Raw genomic sequence first — 17,764 nt, 5'->3', positions numbered from 1 at the left:
TAGGAAAATTATAACATTGTAATCTGAAGATTTTCCTTGGTGCCCCAACTTCCTAGTTAATTACATTTACATGATTAATTTAATCACGTAATAATAATTACAGGGAGTTGATTTGATAAAATAACAGTCTTCAATTTAATGATGCGAAAGACACGACAGGTCTATGCGGGGAACTTGCTGATATGGAGAGAATTACATCAATCTTGCAACAAACATCATATCTGGTCAGTTTCTGACATATCATACGGGTCTTACTCTGAATTTATTTTGTTTCTGTTGTCTTTCTGTGGCTTTATCCAAATTGTATTCCTATTCAGACTCTTGAAATATTTGCTCTATACAGACTAAATGTACCCTTAACAATGAGAATGTTGTAAATACAGCAAATATATGTATGTATGCATGGTACATGTCCTTTATGTGCTTTTGAATAAAAATGTATACATACATACATAATATATATATATATATATATATATATATATTATATATATGTTAAATACGGTTCCATGGTCATCCTAATATTAATTCCATTTTTAGATTTGTGTGTATTGTTAGACATTACAGCACTGTTGGAGCTAGGAACACAAGCATTTCGCTACACCCGCAATAACATCTGCTAATAATGTGTATGTAACCAATTTTTTTATTTTTTATTTATTCTAATATATGATTTTAGACTTGAATATATCAACTCTATCCATTTCCCCAAATCCAAACTTCTTTAACGTTAAAAGAAAGACCCAGTCGCTGTGATCAAATACATTTTAAGCATTGATAGTATAACTGTTTGTTTGAGTTGGGTCTTTGAGTACTTGATAGTATTCAGAAGTGACGTCCTTTAATGAACCCTGGCTGATCTGGATTGATTAATTTTGTTACTACCTCAATTCATTTGATTAAAATATTTTTAGTCACAATTTAGTCAACTTACTGGTCTATGGGAACCAGTCTAGTGGTTCCCATAGACCAGGAGACCCTGGCTTCTTCTTCTTTCTTTCTTTGACAGGATAATGGTTGCTTCATACCAAGTATCTGGGTATTTATTGCGCTCTATAACCTCATGAAGAACCCGTCTGATCGGCGGTATTAGTTCTTTACTAAACGTTTTATAGAACTCACAGGGGAACCCATCAGGGAATATCAGTCTAATCTTGAATGGCATAGAGGTAGGTACAGAATCAAGGTGAGTTTTACAATCAAATAGGATATTACCAGCATAACCTAAACCTACTAATTAAAAGGGAACTGTGTAAACTAATCAACTGTGAACACCATGTAAACTAGTGTTCTGTACTGTAATTGAGTATTCTAACAGTTGTTTTTTGTTGAAGGTGCAGAATGCTGTGTATGGAGGGTTGACCGGGTGTCTTGTACAGATAAGCAATGTCAGTGGAACTCAGGGACGCAGCAGAATTTAGCTCAAAAAAGGTTCAGCGAGATCTGTTTCAAATGTCACAAACCAAGTGACGAGTTCTCTGCCAGCACCCCAGCCGCTTCTCCATCTCTACCTCCAACTCCTGCGTACTACTCCCGAAACCCACTTAAGAGTTTGGACGGGGCCAGTGTTCCAGTGGGGAGCCTTCTTCACAAGTGCATCCAAGCTAAACCAGTCATCAAGTTCCAGCAGCAGCCAGACAGCTACAGCAGCCTCATGGTAAACACAGCATTAAGATATAGTGTCAGAAATGCTTGTTAAGCTGAAGGAGTGTAAATGTACCAGCTTGGAGGAGGTCACTAAAGCAAAGGAAGCACGTAAACTTTGGATCACTGTTAGCTCAGCAAAGAAGGTTCCTGTGCGCACCTCAACAAATCCCAACAACTTTGTGCGGGATAATCTCTTCCCCTGGTTCCATGGGAACTCAGCAACCACATTATGGCAAAGAGAATGAGCAGGTGGCCTACACATGGGTGGAGAGCTGTGGGTTTAGTCTGGAGAGTAGAGGAACATTAGTGAGTGTCAAGGAGAAATGGCTTTCTGCAAACCCAGATGGAGAGTTAAACTCTCAAGGACTTGAGTAAGAAGTGTGAGTCTCTGATTGAACTGTTCTCTGGCAAACTCACCAATGTGAAGCTGGTGGATGGGGTTCCTCAGCTGCAACATATTGGAGCCCTTGGGTACTACATGCAGCTGCAAATGGGCATGTTCTGCACAGGACTGGAGAGATGCAAACTGCTGTCTGGGCTCTTCCGAGCAGGTTGTTATTGATGTGCCTTTTGATGTGAAGATCTGTGCTGATGTTATCCCTAAACTGAAGGAATTCTATTTCACACATATGCTGCCAAGGATAGTATATGAGTTCCAGTCAGGCAGACTGACTCTGTGCTCCAAACATGTTAATCTATGTGGAGAAGATGGTACCGGCAGACATGGCAGCTCTCCATCTAGCTCCTAAGCAACTTTGCAGTATTTTGTTTTTTTCTGTAGTTATTTCTTACATTATTAGCCCAGAAAGTTTTTTGTGTTATTACATACAGCCGGAAATAACTTTTGGATATCAGAGCGGCAATAACTTTGCCAAATTGGATCCTTTGTTTGTACTCCCCAGGGCAACTGAACTTATCCCAGAGGTGGAGAAGAGGTATTCAGAGTGGACTTCTAATCCGACTAAGGAGCATGCACACCATCCACTGCTTCTGAGTATATTACTCAATAAAGTTCAGTCTCTGGATAATAAAGTAGACAAACTCAGGGCAAGGATCTCCTTCCAGAGAGACAGGAACTGTAAAATACTCTGAATCCTGGCTCTCGCCGGATATACTGTCCCCGTCCATACAGCCAGCTGGGTGCTCAGTACATTGCACAGACAGGAATAAAGAACTCTCTGGGAAGAAGAAAGGTGGGGGTGTATGTTTCATGATTAACAACTGTGTATGTGATGTGTGAATGTGATAACGTACAGAAACTCAAGTCCTTTTGTACACCCGAATACTTCACAATAAAATGCCGACCGTATTACCCCCCAACCGTGTATATTCCCCCTCAAACCAATACCACAACGGCCCTCTAGGAAGTACACTGGACTTTCCTATAAGCAGAAACTCAAACAGGAAGTACACATGCTAAGGTCTATTCAACATTGGTCTGACCAATCGGAATCCATGCTTCAAGATTGTTTAGATCACGCGGACTGGGATATGTTACCCGTAGCATCAGAATAACATTGACATATACACTGACAGGGTAACTGAGTTCATCAGGAAGTGTATAGCGGATGTTGTTCCCACTGTGACTATAAAAATATTTTACAAATGATAAACTATGGATAGATGGCAGAAATCGTTCTCCGTGGCAGACGTGAGTAAGACATTTAAACGTGTTAACCCTCACAAGGCTGCCAGCCCAGACAACATCCCTAGCTGCGTCCTCAGAGCATGCGCAGACCAGCTGGCTGGAGTGTTCACGGACATATTCAATCTCTCCCTATCCCAGTCTGCTGTCCCCACTTGCTTGAAGATGTCCACCATTGTTCCTGTACCCAAGAAAGCAAAGGTAACTGCACTAAATGACTATCAACCCGTAGCACTCACTCACATCATGAAGTGCTTTGAGAGGCTGGTTAAGGATCATATCACCTCTACCTTACCTGACACCCTAGACCCACTTCAATTTTTATGAACACACCTGAGTGTCATAATTGTCTCTAGGATGGTCTCTGCCACCCTCTGGTGACAGGTGGAATCATGACAGAGATGGTTTGGGACGAGTCAGACCGCAGAGTGAAGGAAAAGCAGCCAACAAGTGCTCAGCATATGTGGGAACTCCTTGAAGACTGTTGGAAAAGCATTTCAGGTGAAGCTGGTTGAGAGAATGCAAAGCTGTCAACAAGGTAAAGGGTGGCTACTTGAAGAATCTCAAATATAAAGTATTATTTGGTTTGTTTAACTTTTTTGGTTAATACATGATTCCATGTGTTATTTCATAGTTTTGATGTCTTCACTATTATTCTACAATGTAGAAAATAGTAAAAATAAAGTTATCCCTCGAGTGGTGTGGGGGCTGTGCTTTGGCAAAGTGGGTGGGGTTATATCCTTCCTGTTTGGCCCTGTCCGGGGGTGTCCTCGGATGGGGCCACAGTGTCTCCTGACCCCTCCTGTCTCAGCCTCCAGTATTTATGCTGCAGTAGTTTGTGTCGGGGGGCTAGGGTCAGTTTGTTATATCTGGAGTACTTCTCCTGTCCTATTCGGTGTCCTGTGTGAATCTAAGTGTGCGTTCTCTAATTGTCTCTTTCTCTCTCTCGGAGGACCTGAGCCCTAGGACCATGCCCCAGGACTACCTGACATGATGACTCCTTGCTGTCCCCAGTCCACCTGGCCGTGCTGCTGCTCCAGTTTCAACTGTTCTGCCTTAATATTATTCGACCATGCTGGTCATTTATGAACATTTGAACATCTTGGCCATGTTCTGTTATAATCTCCACCCGGCACAGCCAGAAGAGGACTGGCCACCCCACATAGCCTGGTTCCTCTCTAGGTTTCTTCCTAGGTTCTGGCCTTTCTAGGGAGTTTTTCCTAGCCACCGTGCTTCTACACCTGCATTGCTTGCTGTTTGGGGTTTTAGGCTGTGTTTCTGTACAGCACTTTGAGATATCAGCTGATGTACGAAGGGCTATATAAATAAATGTTATTTGATTTGAATGAGTAGGTGTTCTAAAACTTTTGTTTACATACTGTATTCTATTCTACTGTATTTTAGTCAATGCCACTCCGACATTGCTCATCCTAATATTTATATATTTATTAAATCCATTATTTTACTTTAGATTTGTGTGTATTGTTGTGAATTGTTAGACATTACTGCACGTTTGGAGCTAGTAGCACAAGCATTTTGCTACACTCGCAATAACATCTGCTAAATATGAGTGTATGTGACCAATAACATTTTATTTTATTTATCTAGGCTCGGGGCCCTACTTTGTGTTTTTAAATAGTTCTTATATGTTGTGCCTTGTAAAGCTCTCTTTGTCAGCTCTACCTTATTATAGCATAACTCTTGATTGGTGTTTTTTTTTGTCTCACAGTTCTCTTCATATGCACAATTACCTGATTATATTTGCATAATTCTTCTTGGTGTTTTTTATGTCTTGCCTTGTACAGCTCTCTTCATATATGTTTATCTAATGCCTACGGATAACTCCTTATGATTTATGAATATTTTTACTTTACCTTATATAGCTCTTTTATTCATATGGCACTTCATGAATTTATCTAAGCATACCTTAACTCATATTGCACTTGGCAAAATACGGTGTTATTAAAAACACTATGAAATTCAACTTTGTTGACATTTTCTTTGATAAGACGAGGGGGCATGTCTAAGGGTTTCAAATGTGTTTTCAGATTGATTCTGGGTTTGGTTTTCAAGGGCACCAATTAAGAAAACAGTGTGGCACTTGATAAACAGTTGCCTTCCCTCTTGGTCTGTTAGAGACATTTTAGTGTTGAAGAACATGTATTTTAAATTCATTTAAGAAGGCATGATAACAGCACATAGTGGATGCCTGTAATTATCAGGAACAGGCAAAGTTACATTACATTTCAAATGTTGAAACATTACAATTAAACAGGAAACTATTATACACACAGTATCTCATGTGGATGAAATGATAGTGGATAAAGTAACATTTCAGATGTATGAACATTCTCACTGCTTACTCAGCATCCTCATGGAGGATCTCACCCTGCATGTTAACAAGATCTGCACAGATTCTAAGGACGTTGTCCATTTTGTGTGTCAGGTTGATGGGAACAGTCTAGGAGAGGATTTTGAACATCTCGAGTTGTCTGATAACGCTCTCAACATGTATACACATTAGCTATCCTTCTGGTGATTGTGACATCCTTGTCAGACAGCTGGCCTCCTTTCTGAGTGAAGGCTGGTATGGCAAGGTTTACCTTCCTCTCATACAGCCGATCTCAGATGGTGAAGCCCCTGTCTTCCATAACATCATCGCCAGGCCTAAGGTATTCCAGGAAGCCAGAGTTTTGGGTGATGAACTTGTCACTGCATCTGCCTTCATATGCAGGAGAAATTAACATAATGAGTCCACATGGAGCAATGGCAACCAAATACTTAAGAGTATTGCTGGAATAATAGTGGCTGAATGACTCCCCTCTGGAATCAATATTGTGTGCTTTCTGAAGAGTAGTTTCAGAGCAGTCGATGAAGAAAGTGGTGTTGGGCAACTTCTCTTTGAAGCACTGAGGCAATGTGTTCTGGATTGTCTCCCTTGGCAGCCATGGAATGTACATCCTCCTGTGCTCCATTGTGCCAATCCAGTAGGGAAGTATTCTGCTCACTACACCCTGGGACACAGCAAAGAGTACAGCAAGATCACCCTGAAGTAGATTCAGCTTCATCAAGGTTATCCGTACTTGATCAGTGATATGCATTTTCAAGTTAGCCATGTAGAATTTCTGAGGAAATGCTACATGGTCAAAGAAAACACTAAGAGGAAGGCCAGGATACAACCCAGAGCTAGTATGATTCTTCAGGATGGTGTGGGTCAATGGCTCTGCACCACCACATTGGGTTTGTTCGTTGCAGGTGGGCTTGTTGACTGGTTCTTTTGAAAGGTAGCTGTGATTAGTCAGTGCTAGAACCTCCCACTGAGTATCAGCATCTTTATGCTGCGGTGGCATTGGCACACTCAGATCAGACTCTTCATCTGTCAAACAAACATGGGAGACCACAAGTTTAAAAAATGTTTGCTAATATTTTCAGTAACCTACACTTGGGTAGCCTATATGTAATTGCCATAAAACAACGTAAAAATAAATAATATTTACTCTATAGCCTACTAAGAGGGAAGGTGGGAATGAAGAAATTAGGCTATTCTGTTTTTTCCAGATTAAATCATTACTTTTTGATCCCGATAAACTGTAGGTCACAAATTGATGAATTATGGCCTCCCAAGTGGCACAGTGGTCAAAGGCACTGCATTACAGTGCTAGCTGTGCCACTAGAGATCCTATAGCATTGCGCTATAGCGACTCTCTCTTCCTCCAATACATTGGTGTGGCCGGCTTCCGGGTTAAACGGGCATTATGTCAAGAAGCAGTGTGACTTGAGTTTATTTTATTTTTTACAGGGACAGTGCACATTAATCAACGTTTCAGTAAAAGTGCCGGTTTTAGCCAGCCGGCTAATTTTCAACCGCAGTCCCTGGGCAGGTTATTAAAAACAATTACAATATAGACAATAGCAACATAGGACAAGCAAGACATAGCATACAGACAGAGCAACATAGGACAAGGAAGACGTAGCATACAGACAGAGCAACATAGAGCAAAAAGCAGCAAGACAAAATTCATAAAAGCAACAAAGTGTTTCCACACCTCACAAGCTACAGACAACAGACAACATGGAAAGCGGCAACACACAGCTAGGGACCATGTTCACAAATCTGATTGACCTTTAGCCATGTCTTCAAACATTTTGTGAAAGTGTGATATGTGGTGCAGTTATGTGTGTCTGATGGCAGTGTATTCCAGACATGGGAAGCTCTCACAGAGAAAACGGATTTACTAAAGGTGCTTTTCCTTAAGGAAACTATACAGTCACCTCTCATGGCAGACCTTGTGGATCTGCTGCCATATGTTTGGGTTTTCTGTTTAACAAAAATTCTGAGTGGAGTGGGAGCCAGGCCATTTAGGATCTTGAATACAAGACATGCATCGGTGTATTGCACAAGATTTTCCCAACTCAGGAGCTCATGCTTTCTGAGGATGTAACAGTGATGACGGCTATTGGGCTTCCTATCAAGCACTTTGAGAGCCTGTTTGTAGACAGACTGAATAGGTCTTAATGTTGTACAGCAAGCTTGGGCCCAAGTAGTCAAGCAGTATATTAAGTGGGGGAGTATCATAGATTTGAAGTACAGTTTTGCCAACTCTGTAGTCAAACAATTTCGTATAAATCGGAAATTAGCTAGGTTGAATTTGGTTATTTGAATTACCTTTTTCACGTGCTTTTTAAAAGAGAGGTTGGAATCAAGTATGGTGCCAAGGTACTTAAAATCAGATACCACCTGGAGCTTCTCCCCTGAAACATAGACATCTGGCTCAGTAGCATCTGTTGCCCTTTTTGTGAAGAACATGCAAACAGTTTTTTTCACATTGAGATGCAAACACGAGTCACTGAGCCACTTTGTAACCTGGACCATTACAGTAGTGAGTTCTTGTGCAGCTTGTTGTTTGCTCTTTCATGCACATATATCACTGTATCATCTGCATACATTTGAACTTCAGACCCAGTACAGACAGAAGGCAGATCATTAATGTACAGGCTGAACGGGAGGGGCCCCAGTATTGACCCATGGGGCACGCCCACATCATAGCTAAGAGTGGGCGACAGCACATTGCTCACTCTGACACACTGAGTTCTGCCTTCAAGGTATGGTTTCATCCATCTCAAGGCATCAGGGGAAAAGTTGAACTTGGACAATTTTGTGATGAGAATCTCATGGTTAACAGTATCAAAAGCCTTCCTTAGGTCCAGAAACACAGCCACAACAACGCCCCCTTTGGTCGAACTGTTTGGCCATAATGACCATCGTTTTGTTTGGAGGAAAAAGGGGGATGCTTGCAAGCCAAAGAACACCATCCCAACCGTGAAGCACAGGGGTGGCAGCATCATGTTGTGGGGGTGCTTTGCTGCAAGAGAGACTAGTGCACTTCACAAAATAGATGGTACAATTTTGTTTCTGGTGTCCTTTGACAGCTCTTTGGTCTTGGCCATAGTGGAGTTTGGAGTGTGACTGTTTGATGTTGTGGACAGGTGTCTTTTATACTGATAACAAGTTCAAACAGGTGCCATTAATACAGGTAACGAGTGGAGGACAGAGGAGCCTCTTAAAGAAGAAGTTACAGGTCTGTGAGAGCCAGAAATCTTGCTTGTTTGTAGGTGACCAAATACTTATTTTCCACCATAATTTGCAAAAAAAAATCATTAAAAATCCTACAATGTGATTTTCTGGATTTTTTTTTCTCATGTTGTCTGTCATGGTTGAAGTGTACCTATGATGAAAATACAGGCCTCTCTCATCTTTTTAAGTGGGAGAACTTGCACAATTGGTGGCTGCCAAAATACTTTTTTGCCCCATAGTATATTTGTATTATTATTAATATCATACAGTGGACACCTAAACCTATAGGCCTATGCATGCAATGCCCTGATGCATTCAGTGTTCAAATTTCCAACAGCTGAACTGTGAGGTGGACAATTACTGTTTTAGGAAAGTAGCCTACATTTTTTTTTTAAAGCTATAAAGTTTTGCATATGCTACACATCAAAACACAAGGAATAGTGTTTTGGTCATTTGTTAAAGGTATATTTTAATCTTTCCGGTCAAGTTGTCCGGCACCAACATGTGCATATTGTTTTATTGCAGATTTTAGAATATTTGCATGAAAATCTGTCGCCAATTGGATGGAAACCTACAGTGAGGGAAAAAAGTATTTGATCCCCTGCTGATTTTGTACGTTTGCCCACTGACAAAGAAATGATCAGTCTATCATTTTAATTCTAGGTTTATTTGAACAGTGAGAGACAGAACAACAACAACAAATCCAGAAAAAACGCATGTCAAAAATATTATAAATTGATTTGCATTTTAATGACGGAAATAAGTATCTGACCCCCTCTCAATCAGAAAGATTTCTGGCTCCCAGGTGTCTTTTATACAGGTAACGAGCTGAGATTAGGAGCACACTCTTAAAGGGAGCAAACTTTCAGGTTATGTCTATATAGGACTTGTTTTACTGTGGATATAGATACTTTTGTACCTGTTTCCTCCAACATCTTCACAAGGTCCTTTGCTGTTGCTCTGGGATTGATTTGAACTTTTCGCACCAAAGTATGTTCATCTCTAGGAGACAGAATGCATCTCCTTCCTGAACGGTACGACGGCTGTGTGGTCCAATGGTGTTTATACTTGCGTACTATTGTTTGTACAGATGAATGTGGTACCTTCAGGCGTTTGGAAATTGTTCCCAAGGATTAACCAAACTTGTGGAGGTTTACAATTTTTTTCTGAGGTCTTAGCTGATTTCTTCTGATTTTCCCATGATGTCAAGGAAAGAGGCACTGAGTTTGAAGGTTGGCCTTGAAATACATCCACAGACACACCTCCAATTGACTCAAATTATGAAATTTAGCCTATCAGAATCTCCTAAGCCATGACATCATTTTCTGGAATTTTCAAAGCTGTTTTATTTGTCACATGCGCCAAATACAACCTTCCTGTGAAATGCTTACTTATGAGCCATTAACCAACAATGCAGCTCAAAAAATAGAGTTAGGAAAATATATTTACTAAATAAACTAAAGTAAAAAATTAAATAAGAAATAGCACAATAAAATAACAACAAGGCTATCTACAGGGGGTACCGGTACCAAGCCAACAGGTTAGTTGGGGGTAATTTGTACACGTAAGTAGGGGTAAAGTGACTATGCATGGATAATAAACAGCGAGGAGCAGCAGAGTAAAAACAAAATGGGTGGGTGGTCCGGGTGGCCATTTGATTAATTGTTCAGCAGTATTATGGCTTGGGGGTAGAAGCTGTTAGGGAGCCTTTTGGACCTAGACTTGGCGCTCCGGTACCGTTTGCCGTGTGGTAGCAGAGAGAACAGTCTATGACTTTGGTGACTGGAGTCTGAATATTTTTTGGGCCTTCCTCAAGGTATGGAGGGATGTGTATTGTTTGTCAAGATTGATATAGTCTATTTATTGTGGTGTTGAAAACGCAAACCATGATATTGAAGTGCTCGAAGTCGGTATGTTCTGTTTATTGTTTGTGGTGCATTGGCACATAAACCTGTTGGTGAATAATTCACTACATGACTAAAAGTATGTGGACACCTGCTCATTGATGTGACGTCCCTCCCACTCTGTCTTCTGGGATCTTCTGTTTGGTAGTCTGCTTGTTGCAGTAGGCTAGAGGGCAGAGCTGATGTGGCGCAACTGGGCATGATTGGCCTGCAGGCTATAAAGGGTGGCCACATCAGTCAACACTTTCTTCACTGACTTGCAGACTGGCCTCCACCACCTTTTGGGTTTTTGGTTCATACACTACTGATCCTACAGATGTTATTGTTATATTTTTGTATTTACTATTTTGTTTAATAAAGGTATTCCATTTGACATCTGTGGTCTCCCTTTGTTTTTATTAACTGTGAGCCAGGTCGTAACACACTGCGGGTTCTTCCAATTGGAGATTTTGGATATATGGTGTAGTTTTGGTAGTATGTTTGTAAATTTGGAGAATTTGGTTTGGACTCCCTGTGCATAAGCTTGGTGCACAAGGGGTAGTAATTGGTGCCAAATTCATCTGTGTTGCTTAGAGCGCAATGAAGTACTATTTGTTTGGGAGCCTAAGTTTGGGAGTATCATGCATGATGTTTTTTTTCAGGGTTTTTCCTTGGAAGCTTTAGCAGTTTTGTTTTGGTGGATGCTGGAAGGGAAGTAGCTTTTGTCCCCTGTGTCAACAAATCCATTTGTGACTATTTCCAAATCATTGGGGTTTTGGGTGCTGGTATATGTGTTACATTGATTTGGTAAGGGTAGCAACTTGAGGTGGTAAGAACCACACATCCCCTTGTAGGTTTCAGTGACTTCAAAAGGAGATGAGTCATTTAGTTCTCTCTCTAGTGTGTTGGAGACCGTGGGTAGCGCCAATTTGTTATAAATTGGCTCGGGAGCACTTCCTTGGATACAGAACAGTCACTGGATTTCTGGTTGAATTTCTGTTTCCGATGGAACCAGTGCATAAATACTAGAGGTCGACTGATTAATCGGAATGGCCGATTAATTAGGGCCGATTTGACGTTTTCATAAAAATCGGAAATCGGTATTTTTGGCGCCACTTTGCCATTTTTTTTTCATACATAATATACCTTTATTTAACTAGGCAAGTCAGTTAAGAACACATTCTTATTTTCAATGACGGCCTAGGAACAGTGGGTTAACTGTCTCGTTCAGGGGCAGAACGACAGATTTTCACCTTGTCAGCTCGGGGGATCCAATCTTGCAACCTTACAGTTAACTAGTCCAACGCAATAGCGACCTGTCTCTCTCTTGTCGCACTCCACAAGGAGACTGCCTGTTACGCGAATGCAGTAAGCCAAGGTAAGTTGCTAGCTAGCATTAAACTTATCTTATAAAAAACAATCAATCATAATCACTTGTTGACTACACGTGGTTGATGATATTACTAGATATTCAAATCAAATCAAATTTTATTTGTCACATACACATGGTTAGCAGATGTTAATGCGAGTGTAGCGAAATGCTTGTGCTTCTAGTTCCGACAATGCAGTAATAACAAGTAATCTAACTAACAATTCCAAAACTACTGTCTTGTACACAGTGTAAGGGGATAAAGAATATGTACATAAGGATATATGAATGAGTGATGGTACAGAGCAGCATAGGCAAGATACAGTAGATGGTATCGGGTACAGTATGTACAAATGAGATGAGTATGTAAACAAAGTGGCATAGTATAGTATAAAGTGGCTAGTGATACATGTATTACATAAGGATACCGTCGATGATATAGAGTACAGTATATACGTATGCATATGAGATGAATAATGTAGGGTAAGTAACATTTATATAAGGTAGCATTGTTTAAAGTGGCTAGTGATATATTTACATCATTTCCCATCAATTCCCATTATTAAAGTGGCTGGAGTTGAGTCAGTGTCAGTGTGTTGGCAGCAGCCACTCAGTGTTAGTGGTGGCTGTTTAACAGTCTGATGGCCTTGAGATAGAAGCTGTTTTTCAGTCTCTCGGTCCCAGCTTTGATGCACCTGTACTGACCTCGCCTTCTGGATGATAGCTGGGTGAACAGGCAGTGGCTCGGGTGGTTGATGTCCTTGATGATCTTTATGGCCTTCCTGTGACATCGGGTGGTGTAGGTGTCCTGGAGGGCAGGTAGTTTGCCCCCGGTGATGCGTTGTGCAGACCTCACTACCCTCTGGAGAGCCTTACGGTTGAGGGCGGTGCAGTTGCCATACCAGGCGGTGATACAGCCCGCCAGGATGCTCTCGATTGTGCATCTGTAGAAGTTTGTGAGTGCTTTTAGTGACAAGCCGAATTTCTTCAGCCTCCTGAGGTTGAAGAGGCGCTGCTGCGCCTTCTTCACGATGCTGTCTGTGTGAGTGGACCAATTCAGTTTGTCTGTGATGTGTATGCCGAGGAACTTAAAACTTGCTACCCTCTCCACTACTGTTCCATCGATGTGGATAGGGGGGTGTTCCCTCTGCTGTTTCCTGAAGTCCACAATCATCTCCTTAGTTTTGTTGACGTTGAGTGTGAGGTTATTTTCCTGACACCACACTCCGAGGGCCCTCACCTCCTCCCTGTAGGCCGTCTCATCGTTGTTGGTAATCAAGCCTACCACTGTTGTGTCGTCCGCAAACTTGATGATTGAGTTGGAGGCGTGCGTGGCCACGCAGTCGTGGGTGAACAGGGAGTACAGGAGAGGGCTCAGAACGCACCCTTGTGGGGCCCCAGTGTTGAGGATCAGCGGGGAGATGTTGTTGCCTACCCTCACCACCTGGGGGCGGCCCGTCAGGAAGTCCAGTACCCAGTTGCACAGGGCGGGGTCGAGACCCAGGGTCTCGAGCTTGATGACGAGCTTGGAGGGTACTATGGTGTTGAATGCCGAGCTGTAGTCGATGAACAGCATTCTCACATAGGTATTCCTCTTGTCCAGATGGGTTAGGGCAGTGTGCAGTGTGGTTGAGATTGCATCGTCTGTGGACCTATTTGGGCGGTAAGCAAATTGGAGTGGGTCTAGGGTGTCAGGTAGGGTGGAGGTGATATGGTCCTTGACTAGTCTCTCAAAGCACTTCATGATGACGGATGTGAGTGCTACGGGGCGGTAGTCATTTAGCTCAGTTACCTTAGCTTTCTTGGGAACAGGAACAATGGTGGCCCTCTTGAAGCATGTGGGAACAGCAGACTGGTATAGGGATTGATTGAATATGTCCGTAAACACACCGGCCAGCTGGTCTGCGCATGCTCTGAGGGCGCGGCTGGGGATGCCATCTGGGCCTGCAGCCTTGCGAGGGTTAACACGTTTAAATGTCTTACTCACCTCGGCTGCAGTGAAGGAGAGACCGCATGTTTTCGTTGCAGGCCGTGTCAGTGGCACTGTATTGTCCTCAAAGCGGGCAAAAAAGTTATTTAGTCTGCCTGGGAGCAAGACATCCTGGTCCGTGACTGGGCTGGATTTCTTCCTGTAGTCCGTGATTGACTGTAGACCCTGCCACATGCCTCTTGTGTCTGAGCCGTTGAATTGAGATTCTACTTTGTCTCTGTACTGGCGCTTAGCTTGTTTGATAGCCTTGCGGAGGGAATAGCTGCACTGTTTGTATTCGGTCATGTTACCAGACACCTTGCCCTGATTAAAAGCAGTGGTTCGCGCTTTCAGTTTCACACGAATGCTGCCATCAATCCACGGTTTCTGGTTAGGGAATGTTTTAATCGTTGCTATGAGAACGACATCTTCAACGCACGTTCTAATGAACTCGCACACCGAATCAGCGTATTCGTCAATGTTGTTATCTGACGCAATACGAAACATCTCCCAGTCCACGTGATGGAAGCAGTCTTGGAATGTGGAGTCAGCTTGGTCGGACCAGCGTTGGACAGACCTCAGCGTGGGAGCCTCTTGTTTTAGTTTCTGTCTGTAGGCAGGGATCAACAAAATGGAGTCGTGGTCAGCTTTTCCGAAAGGGGGGCGGGGCAGGGCCTTATATGCGTCGCGGAAGTTAGAGTAACAATGGTCCAAGGTCTTTCCTCCCCTGGTTGCGCAATCGATATGCTGATAAAATTTGGGGAGTCTTGTTTTCAGATTAGCCTTGTTAAAATCCCCAGCTACAATGAATGCAGCCTCCGGATAAATTGTTTCCAGTTTGCAGAGAGTTAAATAAAGTTCGTTCAGAGCCATCGATGTGTCTGCTTGGGGGGGGATATATACGGCTGTGATTATAATCGAAGAGAATTCTCTTGGTAGATAATGCGGTCTACATTTGATTGTGAGGAATTCTAAATCAGGTGAACAGAAGGATTTGAGTTCCTGTATGTTTCTTTCATCACACCATGTCACGTTGGCCATGAGGCATACGCCCCCTCCCCTCTTCTTACCAGAAAGATGTTTGTTTCTGTCTGCGCGATGTGTGGAGAAACCCGTTGGCTGCACCGCTTCGGATAGCGTCTCTCCAGTGAGCCATGTTTCAGTGAAGCAAAGGACGTTACAGTCTCTGATGTCCCTCTGGAATGCTACCCTTGCTCGGATTTCATCAACCTTGTTGTCAAGAGACTGGACATTGGCAAGAAGAATGCTAGGGAGTGGTGCGTGCTGTGCCCGTCTCCGGAGTCTGACCAGAAGACCGCCTCGTTTCCCTCTCTTTCGGAGTCGTTTTTTTGGGTCGCTGCATAGGATCCACTCCGTTGTCCTGTTTGTAAGGCAGAACACAGGATCCGCGTCGCGAAAAACATATTCTTGGTCGTACTGATGGTGAGTTGATGCTGATCTTATATTCAGTAGTTCTTCTCGACTGTATGTAATGAAACCTAAGATGACCTGGGGTACTAATGTAAGAAATAACACGTAAAAAAACAAAAAACTGCATAGTTTCCTAGGAACGCGAAGCGAGGCGGCCATCTCTGTCGGCGCCGGAAGTATCCAGATATTATCTAGCGTGTCCTGCGTTGCATATAATCTGACTGAGCATACAAGCATACAAGTATCTGACTGAGCGGTGGTAGGCAGAAGCAGGCGCGTAAACATTCATTCAAACAGCACTTTAGTGCGTCTTCATTGTGCGTCAAGCATTGCGCTGTTTATGACTTCAAGCCTATCAACTCCCGAGATGAGGCTGGTGTAACCGACGTGAAGTGGCTAGCTAGTTAGCGCACACTAATAGCGTTACAAACGTTACTCGCTCTGAGCCTTCTAGTAGTTGTTCCCCTTGCTCTGCATGGGTAACGCTGCTTCGATGGTGGCTGTTGTCGTTGTGTTGCTGGTTCGAGCCCAGGAAGGAGCGAGGAGAGGGACAGAAGCTATACTGTTACACTGGCAATACTAAAGTGCCTATAAGAACATCCAATAGTCAAAGGTTAATGAAATACAAATGGTATAGAGGGAAATAGTCATATAATAACTACAACCTAAAACTTCTTACCTGAGAATATTGAAGACTCATGTTAAAAGGAACCACCCGCTTTCATATGTTCTCATGTACTGAGCAAGGAACTGAAACGTTAGCTTTCTTACATAGCACATATTGGACTTTTACTTTCGTCTCCAACACTTTGTTTTTGCATTATTTAAACCAAAATGAACATGTTTCATTATTTACTTGAGGCTAAATTGATTTTATTGATGTATTATATTAAGTTAAAATAAGTGTTCATTCAGTATTGTTTTAATTGTCATTATTACAAACACATATTTTTTTTATTCGGCCGATTAATCAGTATCGGCTTTTTTGGTCCTCCAATAATCGGTATCGGTATTGAAAAATCATAATCGGTCAACCTCTAATAAATACCCCCTGCCCGTGTCTGCACGAATACTAGAGTTGAGGTTAGATAGGTGTACTAGTTAGAATTGGGCCGGGGAGGTTCCATTTTGTCTTGGTTGTCCTTCACACTATGTACCATACTAGTCGTACCAGTCTAAATTAGTAATTTAGTTGAGTGTATCATGGCTAGTAATGTAGACAAGTTTGAGTGACCGTCTGAAGCACTTTTAGAGCAGTGCACTAAAAAGCAGATGGCACAAATTGCTGAGCACTACAATATTGTATTGTAAACAATTGAAAGATATTATGAAGGCCAGTCTAAAAGCCAAACTAGTTGAAGGAATCCGAACTGTTCGAGATCGATGGTTTAAGTTTTGAGCAGCAAGATTTGTTAATTCTACAACTATAAAAAGAGCAGATTAAACAGAGTTGGCAAAATGACATGGAGCAGTATAAGCTAGACCAAATCAGAGGGTAAGCTTAGGCAACGGTCATCAGTTTCACCAGTAATAAACTATCCAACTGAGGCCATTGTAAGGAACCTTTTCTTCTTTGTTTGAGCGAGTAGCAGAATCTAGAGATTGGTCTGATGCAGATCGTACTTTACCGCTACAGTGTGTGAACTAGTAAAGTTTGAAGCCTATTCAGCGTTAAGTTTAGCTGAGAGTCAGGTCTGTGAAACGGTGAAAACGGAAGTGTACAAGCCTACAAATTGGTCCCAGAGACTTATTGGCAGTGTTTTCACAATTTGAAAAGGTGACAAGGAAACCTATTTTGTATTTGCATGTAATTTAGTGTCTCAGTTTAATTGTTGGTGCTCTGCCTCAGAGGCAGACCTTTGAGGAATTGTCTGATCTGGTGGTACTTGAGCAGTTTAAGAATTCAGTACCAGAGCGTGTTGCAACTTATATTAGTGTGCACAAGGTGAAATCTCCTAGTGAGGCAGCAGTTCTAGCAGATGAGTGTCTTGATCCATAAAAGCTTTTTTTTATGGATCCTGGTAGTCATACCGAATGAACATGCCTGTAAAGAGTACTTCTCCCCTCGCCAAATGTTTAAGGTTGGGAGCAGCTCAATGTTTTCCCAAGGTTGATCGTGGCTTACGAGGTAGAAATTATCTAAACAGAGTGTGTAACTACTGTCAAGGTAAGGAACACTGCAAAAATGAATGTCCTGTCCTTAAAGCAAACAATTCTGGTGGCAACTCAAAAGGTATTTTCTGGC

At 42.3% G+C, this 17,764-nt stretch overlaps 1 protein-coding gene across 2 annotated transcripts in view; it reads right to left on the bottom strand.

Moving 5' to 3' along the window:
- LOC110509815 (astrotactin-2) overlaps nucleotides 1–17,764 on the bottom strand; it is a 471,341-nt gene that overhangs the window by 163,009 nt on the left and 290,568 nt on the right. Inside the window, exon 14 of one of the 2 annotated variants that reach the window (XM_090226889.1) lies at nucleotides 5,434–6,306. The exons of the other annotated variant lie outside the window; for it this stretch is intronic. Coding sequence (XP_090083015.1) covers nucleotides 6,300–6,306 — 7 coding nt within the window. The 3' untranslated portion in view covers nucleotides 5,434–6,299. Of the gene's footprint in view, nucleotides 1–5,433; nucleotides 6,307–17,764 lie in introns of those variants that run through there. 2 annotated transcript variants of the gene reach the window in all.

Source organism: Oncorhynchus mykiss, chromosome 29 (assembly GCF_057628025.1).
Source record: "Oncorhynchus mykiss isolate SJ-2025 chromosome 29, ASM5762802v1, whole genome shotgun sequence".
Classification (NCBI taxonomy): domain Eukaryota; kingdom Metazoa; phylum Chordata; class Actinopteri; order Salmoniformes; family Salmonidae; genus Oncorhynchus; species Oncorhynchus mykiss.
Note: the sequence above shows the minus strand (reverse complement) of the source record. Positions and strands in the feature narration are given on the sequence as shown.